General features: G+C 37.1%; 1 protein-coding gene across 3 annotated transcripts in view; it reads left to right on the top strand.

The window, feature by feature from the left end:
* RGPD4 (RANBP2 like and GRIP domain containing 4) overlaps positions 1 to 17,133 on the top strand; it is a 35,742-nt gene that overhangs the window by 6,413 nt on the left and 12,196 nt on the right. For 2 of the 3 annotated variants that reach the window (XM_085320793.1, XM_085320792.1), the window contains exons 7-20: positions 905 to 1,097; positions 1,797 to 1,887; positions 2,632 to 2,841; positions 4,814 to 4,992; positions 5,084 to 5,259; positions 5,548 to 5,671; positions 6,031 to 6,192; positions 7,460 to 7,597; positions 7,693 to 7,839; positions 8,377 to 8,559; positions 8,646 to 8,729; positions 9,126 to 9,264; positions 9,462 to 9,559; positions 10,070 to 14,657. In XM_085320793.1, the coding sequence (XP_085176919.1) occupies positions 905 to 1,097; positions 1,797 to 1,887; positions 2,632 to 2,841; positions 4,814 to 4,992; positions 5,084 to 5,259; positions 5,548 to 5,671; positions 6,031 to 6,192; positions 7,460 to 7,597; positions 7,693 to 7,839; positions 8,377 to 8,559; positions 8,646 to 8,729; positions 9,126 to 9,264; positions 9,462 to 9,559; positions 10,070 to 14,657 (6,512 nt within the window). Of the gene's footprint in view, positions 1 to 904; positions 1,098 to 1,796; positions 1,888 to 2,631; positions 2,842 to 4,813; positions 4,993 to 5,083; positions 5,260 to 5,547; positions 5,672 to 6,030; positions 6,193 to 7,459; positions 7,598 to 7,692; positions 7,840 to 8,376; positions 8,560 to 8,645; positions 8,730 to 9,125; positions 9,265 to 9,461; positions 9,560 to 10,069; positions 14,658 to 15,689; positions 15,768 to 17,133 lie in introns of all 3 variants that reach the window. The other variant, XM_085320794.1, reaches the window with a different exon arrangement.

Genomic DNA, 17,133 nt, shown 5'->3' with positions numbered 1-17,133 from the left:
TATCTTTGGCATGGTAGTACAAATCTAGAGTAGTACAAACTGTATCTGCGAGCCAATCCGTTGTTTAAGAGCTAYATTCTTTTCCCTTTTCATTAGCGTTCTCACGCAATAGTTGTTAGGTTGTCTTTTGTCAAACAATATTCTTCCGTTTATTAATCTTAGCAAAGGTTAAGARTTCATGTATGAAGTAATACATATGGTGGATGAGGAATTTTAAATGCCMTAGCTGTTTTTTGCCCTCTGTAATGTTGACCAAAGTACTTGCTGTTTCTTTTTCCCTGCCACTTTATTAGAACCCTTCAAGGTGATCACATATGAAGCACTTCTAAATGATGACACTGCCACCAGCCATCATAGTTTGTCAAATAATCCAAAGAATATATATATATATATATATATATATATATATATATATATATTTATGACTGTTCTTTGTAAAGCATCTTCTGAAGGGAGCTTGTGTGCTAGTCTGCAGCTGCTCAGATTTCTGCAGTAGCTTTGAAGAGCCTGTGTAGCTGTTTTTCTGACAGGCAAAAGACAGCAAAAACAATGATAGCACCTTCTGCATGTCACTAGCTCTGTGGTAGTAAGTCTGTTCGTGTGGCCTGAGAGAATTACCTTGAAAGCTGCTGTGCAAAGATGTGCTGAGAAAGGGTAGGTCAAAAATATCTAGCAAAAATACAATGTTTTACTTCAGTAAACTAAGTTGCAAGCTCTAGGAGTTTGAGAGCCAGTTATCCAACTTTTTTTAGTATGGTAGTAGTATACTGCTGCCTTAWGCTGCTGAGGCAGTAACCATTGACTCATGGAGTTGCTTGATTCACAGTTAAATAACTGTAATTGATAAGAACATCTGTGACTTTTTCTAGGACTCTATTTAGAATGAGTCTTCTTTACATTTTAGTTTTGATCATGTGCTTCAGTCAGTGAAACCATATGTGAATGGGACAGATGAGTTGTCTCTCACCTTCCTGGAAATGAAAGGACACTTCTACATGCATGCAGGAACTTTGTTACTCAAAATGGCCCAACACAGTGAAGCACAGTGGAGAGTTGTATCTGAACTGGCAGCACTGTGTTATCTGATAGCTTTCCAGGTAAGTCATTTTTCAGTTTATGCCTCTAGTTGATGCCGTTCTCATACAGTAAGTGTTTTGTATGTTGAACTTTTGTATTCTTAAGATGAACTAGTGTTTGCATCTCTTTAGGAAGAGAAACTCTTGTTGCTCACCAAATCTTACTCTTTCAAAACTTCCTGGAAGGTACAAAAAGATTTGGATAGAGTAAGAGTTTATCTTCAACTGTTGCTCGTCAGAAGTAACTTGACTCTTAAAAGCTAAGGAATGTATTTCTTACAGTCTATCCCCTTTTCTGTCATACAGTTGAAAACTGTATTGACTATTTTGCTTATTACTGTAGGGAGGGAAGGGAACAAACTGAATGGCCTCCATACACTATTGTGTAGACAGATAGAACTAAAAAAACATAGAACTGAAAAATTCATGCCTTAGGAAATAAAAATGATTGTCCTTTTACACCACTGCATGCATTCTAGGCATTGCTTTTTTTGTGCAAACGTGATTTTATTTGCAGTAGTTGTAGCTGCTCAGCTTGTGTGTTTCAGGGATGCCTGAAATACTTTCAGATATATTGGTATGTTTTTCTCTGAAGCTCTGTTATCTTAAAACAAAGAAACAAGTTTCTTTTTAACACTAATTTGAATTATCTGCTTTTACAATGATGAAGCTATAGCAATTTCTTTCCAAGACAATGTTTTTTTTTCTTGATTTCACCAGGTTCCTAAACCAAAATCAAAACTAATAAAGGGGGATCAAACTGGACAAGATATGCTGGAAATGTTGGCCTGTGACCGAAAAAGCCAGTCTGGTAAAAATAAATAAATAAAAATACATTTAGCCGTATTAACACTTAAGAATTCTTAAGTGGCTTATTAAAGAATAAATTCATTATCTTGAAGTGTACTGTTTCTCCTGTTCGGCATGCTGGTAGGTTGTATTCTTTTTCTTTGAGACTTTTTTTTAACATCTTTAGGACATTTTTCAAGTTTAAATGCAAGTTAGAATTCTATTTTCATGATGTTTTTATCTGCTAGAAATGGCTTCTGCCTGCTGACACTATTTTGTCAGTATTTCTAGTCCTGAGAGTAAACAAACCTTATTACTGTTTGCCTGTCCTTTCCATTTTCTTATTCACTGTTCATTAGTCTTGTATTTTTGTTGCCAAGTATAGACAGTTTTTCTTAGACCACACTCTCTGTGGGGCCTACATAAAATAATACTCTGGACATGAGGCTGAATTCTTTCGGACAGACATCTAGTAAGACAGACTTACGTTGAAGACAGTTGTAGTGCCCCTAGAATAATTAAAAAATATATATATTTTCCTGAAGAACTAGATTTACAAATGCTTTGGGATTGGTGTCTCCAAATGCTTGGAAAGCATACCTGCTGAAACACTGAACTAATTACAGGGACAATGTAATTTACCAGTTTGGTTTCACAAGAGAARGAGTTGGTTCCCCTCTTTAGTGGCAGTCCAGTGTATCAGATAGTAATATCTTGAATAAATGAGTGAACTTAATTAATGTGAAGTGATATTATTGCTTTCTAGGTCACATGCTGCTGAACTTAAGCCATGGCAAGCAAGACTTCTTTAAAGAGATTGTGGAATCTTTTGCAAATAAAAGTGGTCAATCTACGTTGTTTGATGCCCTCTTTGAGAGTGGAGTTTCTAAGGAGAGATCTTTTCTTGGCACAGATGATATTGGAAATGTCAGTACACAAGCACCAGAACAAATGGAACTTGCTAGATATGATATTGGTAAGAAGTGTTGCTTTCTGAAAGCTGCCATACTGCAGTGCTCTGTACCAAAATTCTTCCAGAAATACTTCATACTGCMACAACAGATGAATACTTGTCTGAAGTTGTTCTAAACTTTCAAGGCAAGACTTAAAACTTACTGCAAAGTAAAGAAGTGCTTCTTGAATATGTTCTAAAATTTTTATAGAATTCATTAGCTTCACATTTTTGCTAAAAATGCTCACTTACTGGGCTGAGTACAATGGGGATGGAAGGGGAAGCAAGTCTGAGCACTCCCTCAGAAGCTAAGGAGCTGATGGCTTGGGMACTCAGGTGAACGCTACTTGATGTTTGGCAAACTTGGGGTTTTAATCTCCTAGAAGTGAAAGTAGGAAGCTTAATGCTCAATAGTCTGTGGAATGTCTTTGGCTGCCTCTACTGAGAGTTAAGTGTTTGCCTGCCTTACTGCAGTGCAGGCTGTTTAGTTAGTTCATGTAAACTAATCTAAATTCCATACTTTACTATGACCTGATTAGGTAATTAATCTCTGTACTTAGCAATACCATTTGACAGTACCTGTTACTCTTTAGATCAGAASAGCAGGGATTGAGTTAAATTCTTTGTCCCTACAATTTTTAATCTCTTGTAACGAAATAGCACAATCCTTAGATTCTCTGCCAGCTGGCCTTCCCTCCATCCTCGCACCAAAAATCTGCTAAAACAAACCCTAAGTACCAGTACAGGCTATATGTTATTAGTAATATTAGAGGAAGTTCTGATGGTTGGCTGCGGTCTGTGCTGTGAGGAGGGGCTCTCCCTCTTCTGGCTCCTTCCAGTGTGACTGAATTCAGAAGAAGATGATATGRAAAAAGTTCCACTTCTGCCCTTGTAGTTTCTGTGAGAGGCAATATTGTTACACCTGTCTTCTAGGAATTGGTCTTATAACCCTTTCCCTGTTTCCACACTAGCTTCTGGTCTGCTCACCTTTCAGTCACTGCTACCTGCTTAGTTTTCTGTGTTTGTAAACCAGTAAGCRTTATTTGGAAGGCAGGCATATCTTTGCTTGTAACCTGCGGGTCATGTGCATAAAAATAAAGTAACCCTGTGAAGAGTAATAAACTAGTAAAATATTTTATAAGCATGACTGAGGGTTAGGTCTGGTTTGGATTTTCTGTATAATAAGGCCTGAGTGCTAGTAGCTTCTTCCTCTTAACTGTCAGTTTTCAGAAATGTTTAGACTATCAGATCTGTCTGAAACTAGCTAACAGGCTCAAAAGCCAGTGGAGAAGAACAGACATATAAGCAGTAAGTCCTTTCTTAAAAGAGAAACTAAAATATTCAGCAACTGTGGATAATGTTCATACTACTGTAGCYTAAGCAGTTTGTATTATTTTGTATGTGTAATATGCACAAGTCTTTTTATTTTCTTTACACACAGGCTAAAAATATAAGTGCAGTGACTTTTTTTGTTACATTTTAGCAGAATAGAAAAAAAGAGACCAACTTCAAAGTATAACTCAAGTGTTCGAATTTAACTTTGCTAAAGATRTAAATCTTAGGTGTATTACTGACTTAGAAAAACTGAAGTGTTCYTCCATATAACATTACCTTAAAACAAAGAGATTACTATTTCAAATTCCGAGAGAGTTAGTAGAGACTTTTTTTACACTGTGTCCATTCTTTGCGTGGACAAAAAAGTTCTTAAGTGCRTTCCTATGAAGTGGATGCTGCTACTGCTGAAGATAGTTGTATAATACTAACAGGTGCAAAAATGTCATATCTGATTTGAAGGATGGTAACTCTTAAAATCTTATTTCCGCCTTTTAGTTAAATGAAGACAAAAAGGTAGGGAGAAAGCACTGAGATGCTTCTTGGTGAGATGGACGGTTAAAACTTCATCACTTCTACGTAATGAAACCTATCCTTAATCAGATCACTGTTCTTCTGACTTGGATGCAGATATTTACTTCCTATAACTTTTGTTTTTACGTAGGTGCTGTTCGGATGCACAATGGTAGTCTCCAACACCTTGYATGGCTTGGCTTGCAATGGAAGTCTATGTCAGTCTTGCCTGCAATACGCAAATGGTTAAAACAGCTCTTTCACTTGCCCCAAGAAACATCAAGACTTGAAACAAATGCTCCTGAATCTATTTGTCTGTTGGACCTCGAAGTAAGGAAACTTTCAAAGTCCTGAAAYGTACTAACTATACAATTCAAGTTTTTCCTTATTTAATACCATCAATTTGTTTGTACAAAAACAGGTGTTTCTACTTGGGGTGGTATTCACTAGCCACTTGCAACTACAAGAGAAGTTTAATACTCACTACAGTGTACATCAGCCTCARTTCTTACCACTGCCAGTGTGCAAACAGCTCTATACTGAAAGGCAAAGATCCTGGTGGGAAGCAGTTCGTACTCTTATTCACAAAAAAACAATGTAAGACTTTTTTCAGTTTGGAAGTACTTAATTATGCCTTTAGATAGTTTCTGTCAGAGCATCTTGAATTAGTTCCCATAGATTCTTGTTCAAAAAAAACCAAATCTTTTTAATTTTGGATATTGGAACTTTGTAGGAGGAGGAGTCAAGATACGCTTGATTGTATTTCATAGTGTATTTTTAAACTAGAGGTGTTTAGGACTAAAACTACTGTGTATATCTGTCAATCAAATGACATATGAATTGAAAGCAAGATGGTAATCAAGMAATGTTTCTTTCAATATTCAGACCAGGAACAGCAGCAAAACTGAGGCTTCTAGTACAGCATGAAATAAGTACTCTGCGAGCATTGGGGAAACATGGCCTTCAACCTGCCTTAATTATACACTGGGCAAAAAGCCTGCAAAAAATAGTAAGCTGATGCTATTATTTTAAAATATATTAAAGTTTGTTTTGTCTTTCATGTTCTAAACTGAATAGACTGAGTAAATAAAAGCAGAAGGGAATACGTTGTTTGAAAATTACTGTGTACTTGGTCAGGTGAATTTGTTGCTCTAATCAGCATATCAAGTATTCTCCCTCTTAGAAAATATTCTCATTTTTATCTGTATAGTGCTATATACAGTTCTGTAAAGAAGCTTACCTCAGGTGTCAGAGAAACACCTTTGGAACATTTCTTAAAAACAGCTGTATTGGAGAAGGAATCTGTATGAATGTGTTTGACTTAAATTGCTTGGAATACATGTACTTTGTTTCCCCCTCCTTTAACAGGGCACTAGCCTTAACTCTTTCTATGACCAGAAGGAGTATATTGGACGAAGTGTTTACTACTGGAAGAAAGTGTTGCCTATGCTGGAAACTATCAAAAAGAAAAGGAGTATTCCTGAACCTACTGATCCTCTTTTCAAACACTTCCATAGTGTAGACATTCAGGTACCAATTGTTTAAACTGCCACTGAAGTAACAGGAGTCCKTGTCACTAGCTTACATAGATATTTTGATTTCTTGGTTGTGCAAGTCTATGCTGTTATTACTGCTGTAAAGTTGTTAGTGTTAAGATTTAGTACTATAAGATTTCCTGGTTAGTCTAAGGCTTTCTTCTAACACTTCTTTTAAAATACTCTTCTATAGATGCTTCAAGTATCCTTGAAAATAAGGATAGGAAAATACTGTGCGCTTCCAGARTTAGAAATTAATTCAACATTTTTATTACTAATACTTGAAGATTACATGAAAGACAACACACCAACAGTTCACATAATTTAGTCTTGCCAAATAAGAGAAAACAAGTGATGTGAGAAACTGCTGTGGGATGGAGTTCTTCATAGCAAACATCTTAAGACTGATTTTTTTTTTCCTAATATAGAAGATATCTACAAGATAGATTAGCGAAGCTATAGCTATTTTTTAGCTATGTGGTACTTACATAAATTAGTTCTTTTTTTTTTTTAATCTATTAAGATACCTATTTGGATGCTATTTGCAAGGTTAACATACCCTGAAAAAATGTAGCATGTATATGACAAACTGCTGACATAAAATCAGCGTTACCTGGTTCAGTTTGTTTCACTTTAACAGTTCTTGTTGCTGCTTCAGGAAGACTGCACTCTAATTTTCCAGAAGATGACAAGTATGAATCAAGTCCTAAACTTTTTAGTTACACCATGTATTCCTGTGTATATATTGCACCAGAGAGCAAAACCTATAGCTGTGCCTCTCAGACTTTAGCATGTTTCTATTCTTATGCATCTGTGAAATTTTAGCAGTAGTGGTCCATATAAAAATGGATATCTTAATTCGTTTTCCGGATGTGTTCATGTAACTGTGCATCAAGTTTGCCTAGAACCTGTCTGATGAGCCTAAGCTGTCAGCTTGGTTATCTTGTACAAGATTTCTAGTTTTTCAGTTATTGCAGTCTAGAATTACAGCATGCAAACTTCATTGCTTTAGGTTTTTATTTAAAAAACCTAAAATTTTATTTAACAGTCTAATAAAGGGGAGCAATATGTTGTAATTTTAAAACAGTGTGTCTCAATGACACTGAAATCCCTCAGTATCAACTCTTTTTAAAAAGAATTTCTGCTATATTAAAGAAAAGTCAGTGCTACCGTCTGTTTCTCTGCTTCCTTTGATTATGTAGTGGATGTCAACATGCATTGCCTCTTTCAGGGATATGTTAAGTTGTCTTCTTTCTCTGTAGGTCTCCCAGGTTGCAGAGTATGAAGAGGAGGCACATATAGTGTTTGCAATGTTGGATGCAGTTGATGGCAAAACCGACGATGCTTTGTTAGCATTTGAAGCTATTAAGAATGTGGTTTCATACTGGAATCTTGCCTTGGTAACTTCATCAGTTGCATTTCTGTAACAGTGCTTTATTTTCTTTCGTTGTGTTCTGACTCATCCTAATTAACTGAAACTGCATCTTGCTGCTAGATCTTCCAAAGAAAGGCAGAAGAAATTGAGAATGATGCCATGTCTCCAGAAGAACAAGAAGAACACAAAAGCTATCTTCTTAGAAGTAGGAATTACCTAATAAAGATCATGGATGAAAGCTTCTTGGATACCTCAGTAATAGAGAAAGTAAGTAGTTTCTGCTTAGAAGTTGTTTCAAGAGATGCATTGCCTTAGGCTACTGTTTCAAAGTTAAATTGTTTGCATTCATGTCAATATTTTTGAAGGACAAGAGGAAAAGGAAAACAACTATTTTTAGATCAGACCTTGCTTTAGGTCAGGTTAAACTCAGTTTCTTCTCTTAAGGCAGATGACCTGCTTAAAAACACATAAGTGGGCTGAAACTTGGGGAAATAGACTTCAGTCTGTAACATATAGATCCAGAGGTATTCTGACTTTACTCTGTGAATGACAGCAGTAATATAAGCAAATAGTTTTTTGCCACTGTCTTTTTACACAGTTTGATAATTTCCAAAAAGAATTAATAAAATATCTGTGTATTATTTTTACATTAATCTTAACAGATTTAAGCCTTTTCTGGAGGAAAAAAAAATGCTATTTATATAATCAAAGCATTGTGAATTGTTCAACTAGAGTTCAGAATGTAGTCTGTTCTGCACTAAGGAAGAATTGTAACTGTGACTTGTGGTTTGAATACTTTTCTAGCTGCCAGTGTCTATAGAAACTGTTAAGGAAATGCTGGATACAGTGATCCAGGAACTTGGAGAGAATGGTGAAGAGGGAAATTTAGCCTTCAGAAGTGATCTGTCACAAGCTGTAGATTCAGAGATCAGACATTCTACTCCACCACCAACCAAGTTCTCTCTATCACCAACTAAAAGCTATAAGGTACATCGTCCAAMTAATATTTCGTGGACGTGTTATGTTAGATTAAAAAGTCATGAGGTTCAACTAAGTATTCTCTTCTTTTCCAGTTTTCTCCTAAAACACCTCCTCGATGGGCAGAAGATCAAAAATCTATACTTCAAATGATCTGTCAGCAAGTTGAAGCTTTAAAGGTGAATGATTCAGTCTGTCATAACAGTTACTGAAAAACAGTTGGCCTTTTYGTTACAATAGGAACTTTGTGATACTATTATCAGTTACCTTTCGGTTGCTAGACTGCAACTTAAATCACTGGAATTATCCTCTGTAAGCAATCTGTAATTTGTGTTGCGTAAAAATGCTGATTTGAGTTCTTGGCCCTTTGGTTCTGAATTTTGACTTTGACTTCAGAAAGGTCTTAACATTTCCTGTTGCACAGTTACTGAATTATTCCAGCAGCTGCCTGTTAATTTGCAGAGCTTGAATGTCTTTTCTATTTTTTTTAAATAGATGGCTCCTTATAGTTTCTTGTACAAATATGTATGAAATACACCATTATACTAGTTTAATTGGAATACTTGTCTTGACAGAATGAGATGCAAGAAATGAAACTTAACAATTCCAACTCAAATGTGCCATCTCATCGCTGGCCTTCTGAAAGCTTTGGAACAGATACAATGTCAGATGGTTATCAGAGAGCACAAAATCTTCATGAAGCTCCGTTAACAGGTAGGTTGTTGCTGAATTTTTGTTTAAAACTAACTTTCAAACATGTTAATTGGTTTAAATACTGTGTAAATGTTTTAAGAGTTCTCAATTAAATTTTTAATCGTGATTGATCAGGAGGAACCCATTTCAAAAACAAAACAAAACAAAAACAAACAAACAAAAATGTATGCAAACCGTTTTCTTGCTCTTCCTTTTAGTTGCTACCACTGGCCCATCTGTTTATTATAGCCAGACACCTGCCTATAACTCTCAGTATCTTCTCAGAACAGCTGCAACTAATGTAACACCAACAAAGGTGAGGACAAATTTCTCTACTTAAACTACTTTCAGTGACCTAGTAAAATCTACTGATTTCAACTCTATGTAGTTGGATGTAATTGCAATTCCTTAAATAATATTTATTATGTCTGGAGACTGCTAGGGATAAACAATTGAGTTTTTTTCAGCTTAAGCTCTGAAATATAAGGCTTGGGAGGAACAACCAACAGAATGTCTGTAATGTGTTAAYAGATGTCCCCTGTGAGGTATGCACTTAATACTTTTTCTTCAAAGTATTGAAGAAGAGAATGACGTTTCTGAGATTTGTTTTATAAATGAATCTGTGTATCTTTTGCTTCCCCCCCCCCCGCTTCAGCACTTGTTCATATGCCATTCTCAACATYTAAACTAAAAATTAAAGTACATGCTGCTTTTAAAAGCACATATTTCTGTTATAGGGGATCTAGCAAAATACAACCTTGCTTTCTGTATGTTACCATAATAAAGAAAGTAATTGTGAATTATTTTGTTCTGTTTTGTTTTTAAGGCTCCTGTCTATAGCATGAATCGACTCACACCTCAGCAACACATATACGCTTATCAACAACCAATGCATACACCACCTCTGCAAAACACTTCTGCTTGTATGTTTTCTCAAGAAATATATGGCACACCCTTGCGTTTTGATTCTCCTGCTACTGGGCTCATTTCTCCTCGTGGGGGTGATGATTACTACAACTACAGTGTTCCACAAGCAAGTGCAAATCCTCCACTGCCTGAACCAGGCTATTTTACAAAGCCATCAATTGCACCTCCATCTTTAAAGCTTGCAGAATCAAAAGTGATAGAATTTGGGAAATCTAAATTTGGACAGCCGGTAACAGCAGAAGGAGCAAAGCCCTCTCTGCCAACACCAGCGCAGTCAAGTCAGTCAGCAACTTTTAAATTCAACACCAACTTCAAGTCTAACGATGGAGATTTCACCTTTTCTTCTCCTCAAGTTGCGACRCAGCCTGCTAATGCAGCTTTTAATAGTAGCGAAAGCCTCTTGGGTCTTCTGACATCTGATAAACCTTTACAAGATGATAGGTACACGGAACAAAAGACAGTTCATGATCACACAACTAGTCAAAGAAATGCCTTCAATTTTGGCAGTAAACATATTCCAGGCATCTCTTTCACAGAAAGCATGGGACAAAATGCACACAAAAACTTGGGTTTTGAAAAGAGTGATATGTTTAGTTTCCAGGAACCAAAACCAGCATTTGGTACTCCAAATTCAGATTTGGCTAATAGAAGTCATGAAATGGAGGGAGGAAGCACTCATGGTGGCGATGAGGACGATGATGGTCCTCATTTTGATCCTGTGGTGCCACTCCCTGACAAGATTGAGGTAAAGACAGGTGAAGAAGATGAAGAAGAATTCTTCTGCAACAGAGCCAAGCTCTTCCGTTTTGATGCAGAATCTAAAGAATGGAAGGAAAGGGGTATAGGGAATGTGAAAATACTGAGGCATAAAGTATCTGGCAAATTTCGTCTCTTAATGAGACGGGACCAAGTATTGAAAATCTGTGCAAATCACTACATAAATACTGATATGAAATTAGCCCCAAACGCTGGGTCAGACAAGTCATTTGTATGGCATGCTTTAGATTATGCGGATGAGATGCCGAAACCTGAGCAGCTTGCAATTCGATTTAAAACACCAGAAGAAGCGATGGCTTTCAAAAACAAATTTGAAGAGACACAGGATATTTTAAGGACTTCAGGATCAAATGTTGACACTTCTGTAACTCAGAGTAGTGGGACTACAAGAGAAACAACAAATCAGGGTGTCAAGGATTCTAGCAAATTGGCTTCTGGGACCCTGAACTTTGGATTTCAGTTGACAAAAGATGGAGTGAGTAGTGAACCTGATAGCAAAGGCAGCTTTACGGCTGCATCAACAGTGTCTGCTCCTGCCACTTTTTCCTTTGGAAAGGATGCCCCACCGACCTATTCTTCTGGTGGGTTTGAACAATCTATGCTGAAGAAGGATCAATGGGAGTGTAAAATATGCTTAGTTCCAAATGAAAAAAATGTGAAGAATTGTGTATCATGCCAAACTCCAAATCCAGATGTCAAGGAAATACATGGCACYCCATTAGCTGAACCTGTTACAAGTTTCAAAGCCAGTGGTGACACTGTGCAGGACAAATTTACATCTGCTTTTGCTAAAAAGGAAGGCCAGTGGGACTGCAACGTCTGTTTAGTAAGGAATGAGCCCACTGCCACTAAATGTGTTGCCTGCCAGAATCCAAGCAAAAATAATGCAGCAGTATTGGCTCAAAAATCCTTTAAATTTGGTCAGGGAGATGGTTCAAAAGCTATTCAAAATGACTTGGGAGCTGCATTTTCTAAAAAGGAAGGTCAGTGGGACTGCACTGTGTGTCTAGTCCGAAATGAAGCCAGTGATGTAACCTGTCGTGCTTGTCGGAATCCTAACTCRCCAGGTCAACCAAATGTGCCTACACCAGCTGTTCAGGCATCCACTGCTCCTAGGTTTGGTTCCGTTGCTGATGCAAGCAAGCCACAGAAAAATGGATTTGAAGGACTTTTTACTAAAAAGGAAGGGCAATGGGATTGTAATACATGTTTGGTAAGAAATGAAGGCTCTTCTCAAGCATGTGTGGCTTGCCAAGCACCAAATCCATCTGGTAAGCCTGCTGGTGATACTCCATCAACTTCTGCTTTTGACTTTAAAAGCAAATTATCTGAACCTGCCAGAGGACAATTGGGAACAGGTTTTAAGTGTGATTTCTTTGAAAAAAGCTTTAATTTTGGTCATTCAGAGCAAGGCAAGACACCATCATTTACATTTCAGATTCCTTCCGATACTGAAGCCAAAACTGCAAAGGAAGGATTTAACTTTTCAATGCCAGTGCCTGCAGATGGATTTAAATTTGGCATACAGGAGTCCAGTAAAAATACCGCTAAGAAAGATGATYCATCAAAGGAGTGTACAACTGGCTTCTTAAAAAGCATTGATGAAAAAGACAAAAAGGAGATGCCTCCAGACAGCGGAACTAGCATCCAACCTCAAGAAACAGCAAATAAGGAGGGAGGTGACTTTGTTTTTGGGCAAAATAGCAGCACTTTTACTTTTGCTGAGCTTGCAAAAAATACTCCTGGGGAAGGGTTTCAATTTGGCAAGAAAGATCCTAATTTCAAAGGCTTTTCAGGAGCAGGTGAAAAGCTGTTTTCTTCACAGACTTCTAAAATGGATCACAAAGCAAGCACCTCTGACCTTGGTGAGAAGGATGATGATGTGTATAAGACAGAGGATAGTGATGATATCCATTTTGAACCTATTGTTCAGATGCCTGATAAAGTAGAGCCATTTACAGGAGAGGAAGATGAGAAGATGCTATACTCGCAAAGAGTAAAGCTGTTCAGATTTGATCCAGAAACAAGCCAGTGGAAAGAACGAGGGGTGGGCAACTTGAAGATTCTTAAAAATGAAGTTAATGGCAAAGTAAGAATATTAATGCGACGTGAGCAGGTACTGAAGGTGTGTGCAAATCACTGGATAACAACTACCATGAACTTGAAACCACTGTCTGGCTCGGACAAAGCGTGGATGTGGATGGCTAGTGACTTCTCTGATGGTGATGCAAAGCTAGAGCAGCTGGCAGCAAAATTCAAGACGCCAGAGCAGGCTGAGGAGTTCAAAGAGAAGTTTGAAGAATGTCAGAGGCTGCTACTAGATATACCACTGCAGACACCACATAAACTTGTTGATACAGGTAGGACAGCTCAACTTATACAGAAAGCAGAAGAAATGAAGAGTGGATTGAAAGATCTCAAAACATTTCTGACAGATGATAAAACTAAGTTGACAGAAGAGGAAAATGCAAACTCTGTTTCTGCCAGCAGTGCTTCTGATCTGATTATAAAGCCACATGCTGAAAGTACTGGGCCTACTCTGGAATGGGATAACTATGATTTGCGTGAGGAAGCGCTGGATGACAGTATAAGTAGCTCTGTATATGCATCGCCTCTTGCAAGCAGCCCTGTTAGGAAAAATCTGTTTAGATTTGGAGAGTCTACCACAGGTTTTAATTTCAGTTTCAAATCTGCTTTGAGTCCCTCCAAATCTCCTGCCAAGCAGAACCAGAGCAGAACATCTGTGGGCACAGATGAAGATTCTGATGTTACTCAAGAAGAGGAAAGAGATGGGCAGTACTTTGAACCTGTGGTACCTCTGCCTGACCTTGTGGAAGTGACCAGTGGTGAGGAAAATGAGCAAGTTGTCTTCAGTCACAGAGCTAAACTCTACAGATACGACAAAGATGCTAATCAGTGGAAAGAGAGAGGTATTGGAGATATCAAGATATTACAGAACTATGACAACAAACAAGTGCGTATAGTAATGAGAAGGGACCAGGTACTAAAACTCTGTGCCAATCATAGAATAACGCCGGATATGAATATGCAGCAAATGAAAGGAACTGATAGAGCATGGGTATGGACTGCATGTGACTTTGCAGATGGGGAAAGGAAGGTAGAACTTCTAGCTGTGCGATTCAAGCTACAAGATGTTGCAGACTCGTTTAAGCAAATCTTTGAAGAAGCAAAGCATGCCCAAGAGAGAGACACACTCATAACGCCTCTTTCTTCCCGGGCCAATACACCWAAAGAATCTCCATGTGGTAAAATTGCTGTAGCTGTACTAGAAGAAACTACTAGAGAAAGAACTGACCTAAGCCATGATGATGATGGTTCCGATGTAACTGTAGAGGCCTCAGAGGTATCCAGCGCTTCTGAAACACCAACAAAAACAGTGGTTTCTCCTCCAAAGTTTGTATTTGGTTCCGARTCTGTCAAGAGTATTTTCAGTAATGAAAAGTCGAAGACATTCACATTTGGAAATACTTCAGCTACCGGTTCCCTCTTTGGTTTCAGCTTTAATCCTCCAAAAAAAAGTGAAGGCAATATTCCAATGTCTCAGAACACAGCGCAGAAAGAACTGGAGGCAGCTGAACCACTGAAAAGCAGTAGTGGTCATCAAAAGCCACTGGACAGCAAGGTAGACAACTTGGCTACTTCAGCACAGGATGCACCCTCTAACTTCTCATTTAGAATTCTGGAAAAAGGTAAGTGTTAATTTAACTAGCAAATGATTCAACTCTGCAACTTATTAAGCAGTTTTGTTTTTACTACAACTCTTTTGCATTTTTGCTGTCTCAGTGATGTATAGGTGCTCTCAATATTTTAATGCAAATGCTCATTACCTTTGCAATTTCTCAAGAGTTTCAACTTGTGAATTTTAAGTCATAATTATTGCATATAAGCAAGCAAACTTCCATAAGAGTGTGCTGCAGGATGCAGTGAGATTTATTAGTGAGAAGTAAAAAATTTCAGGTAGAAACTGAAGTGCACTGTGTGAATTTCAACCTTAAGTGCTTAAAGAAGCAGCTATGGATTTATTTTCTTAGGTTTAAATAGGTAGTCAGATTGATACTATTTGTGAGTGGATCTTACTTTAAATGGTATAATGTGCGAACAGCATATCTGTGATTCACCTAAAATTAGAGTAATTGCCCTCATTGAATGGATGGGTATTCTGATATTGCACTTGATATGTTCTTTTCAAGTCTCAAGTCTTTAGCCTCTGCAACTTCAGAGGTGTAGCTTAACTCGCACCAGATGTTGGTCTCTTTTCTTAGCTTGAAGAGATCAAAAGAGGTTATATGATTGCATCCTCAGTTGCACAGTCTCTGACTGTCCAAAAGATGCATTTGCAGAAGTTGAATCTGCTACATGACTGCTGTAATGTGTGAAGAATGTGATGTACTAGTATTTCAATGGCAGAGTACTTCTTACTGAAGTCTTCACRATGTCTTTCCTATCAGTGCAGGGCTGTTTGGGATGATTGTTTTTAATTTAGTTATTAGACTCAACACACAACTTGACCTGATAATTCTAACTATAGCATAATAAAGTGAGATGACAGAAAATAATAGCTGCAGTTTATTCAAATGAGTTAGATAAGCATACATAGAGCTAACAGATTAAATTTTCTRCTGTGACCTGTAACTATGGAATGCTTTCAGAACATAGGTAAGTGTATTCTACTCCTTTCAAATTCCAAATAAACACTTATGTYCACACAATTTATTTTCTAGGATTTAATTTTAGTCTTTTTAAATCTAATCCAATGGCCTTTTGGACAACCACACCTTCCTTGCAACCTGATAGTGAAGGTATTTACAGACTGCACTGAATGTGTGATAAAATTGTTCTTTAGCAGGCATGGACAGTGACTCAACTGTGGTAAAACAGTTGGCTCAGTAATCCGTACAATTAATATGCATGCTGGAAAAGAGTACTTGAAATTGTGTGTCTGACTTGCGCATTTGTCTATTAAGAGAATGTCTCTAGCCTTTAATAGGTGAGTTAGCACAATTGATRGCCTTCTTTAAGCTTCCAGCTTGTTTGCCTTATTTTCTGTGGGTATTTAAAGATCTTGACCTTGCACTTGTCCTTCACAGTTTTACTGAGCATTCACACTGGATTGCTAAAATTCAGCTTTTCTAAGGAGACTAAATTCTATTCCTGTTATCTTAAGGAGTACATCTCTGAACATCTGAGATCTTCCATTTTAATGAAGTATACTTGAAGATCTCAAAACACATGTTATCCAGGAGCCTTGATGCATTTAACCTCTGCTGGAAATGATTAATTCTGTTTCCGATTATCAATCTGCTAACCTTTGCTCCTTTTAAAAACACGGAGCAAGCAAAGATGAGAAAGCCAGCTCTTTAGCTGCTGCTTTACTATGAGACTGTATAACATGATTCCAGCTTAGTTAGAAGGCGTTTGCTGAGTAACCAACTTGTTTGCATTTAGAACCTATAAATAAAACTATTGCTGCTTATAGTTTATAGATTTATAGATCTATGCTTATAGATTATATGATATTATTAGACATTATGAACAGTGCTTCTTGTAAGTGTACTTGCTGTAAGTATATTCAATTTATGTAGTAAACTTAAACAGCAATTTCATTTTCAAAACTAAGTTTCTATTATAGTCTGCACAGTCAGGTGATTCTTCTAACAGTGATTTAATTTTAGTCTTTTCAAATCTAATCCAATGGCCTTTTGGACAACCACAACATTGTCCAAAATTAAAATCTACATAATTAAAAATGTCACTCCAAATACTATTTCCCAACTTAGTATTTCAAGATAATCTACTTTTATTAGACACAGAGCTTCTATTTGTCTTCTGTATACTTGATCTAAATTCAAGTGTTCTGTGTTTTAAACATCCCTGACCTTTGGTGATTTTAATTTAGTCATCTGGCATGGATTTTAACAGTTTGATTTTATTCCAGTTATTGTGGATGCCCATACTGTGAAGTGAAACATTGATTCAGTTTTGGGGGAAAGGAGCTAATGCATAGATGCAAGGAAAATTTTGCTACCTCAAATAAAAAAAGAGAGGTTTTTTAAAAAAAAAAAAAAAAAAAAAAAAAAAAAAAAAAAAAAAAAAATCGTATTCCTTTTTGATACTTGATCTTTATTCTTCTCTGATAATTGAGATACAGTAAAACACTTCATTACA

Source organism: Rhea americana, unplaced genomic scaffold (assembly GCF_003343005.1).
Source record: "Rhea americana isolate MKP2758 unplaced genomic scaffold, rheAme1 scaffold_66, whole genome shotgun sequence".
NCBI classification, from domain to species: domain Eukaryota; kingdom Metazoa; phylum Chordata; class Aves; order Rheiformes; family Rheidae; genus Rhea; species Rhea americana.
Note: the sequence above shows the minus strand (reverse complement) of the source record. Positions and strands in the feature narration are given on the sequence as shown.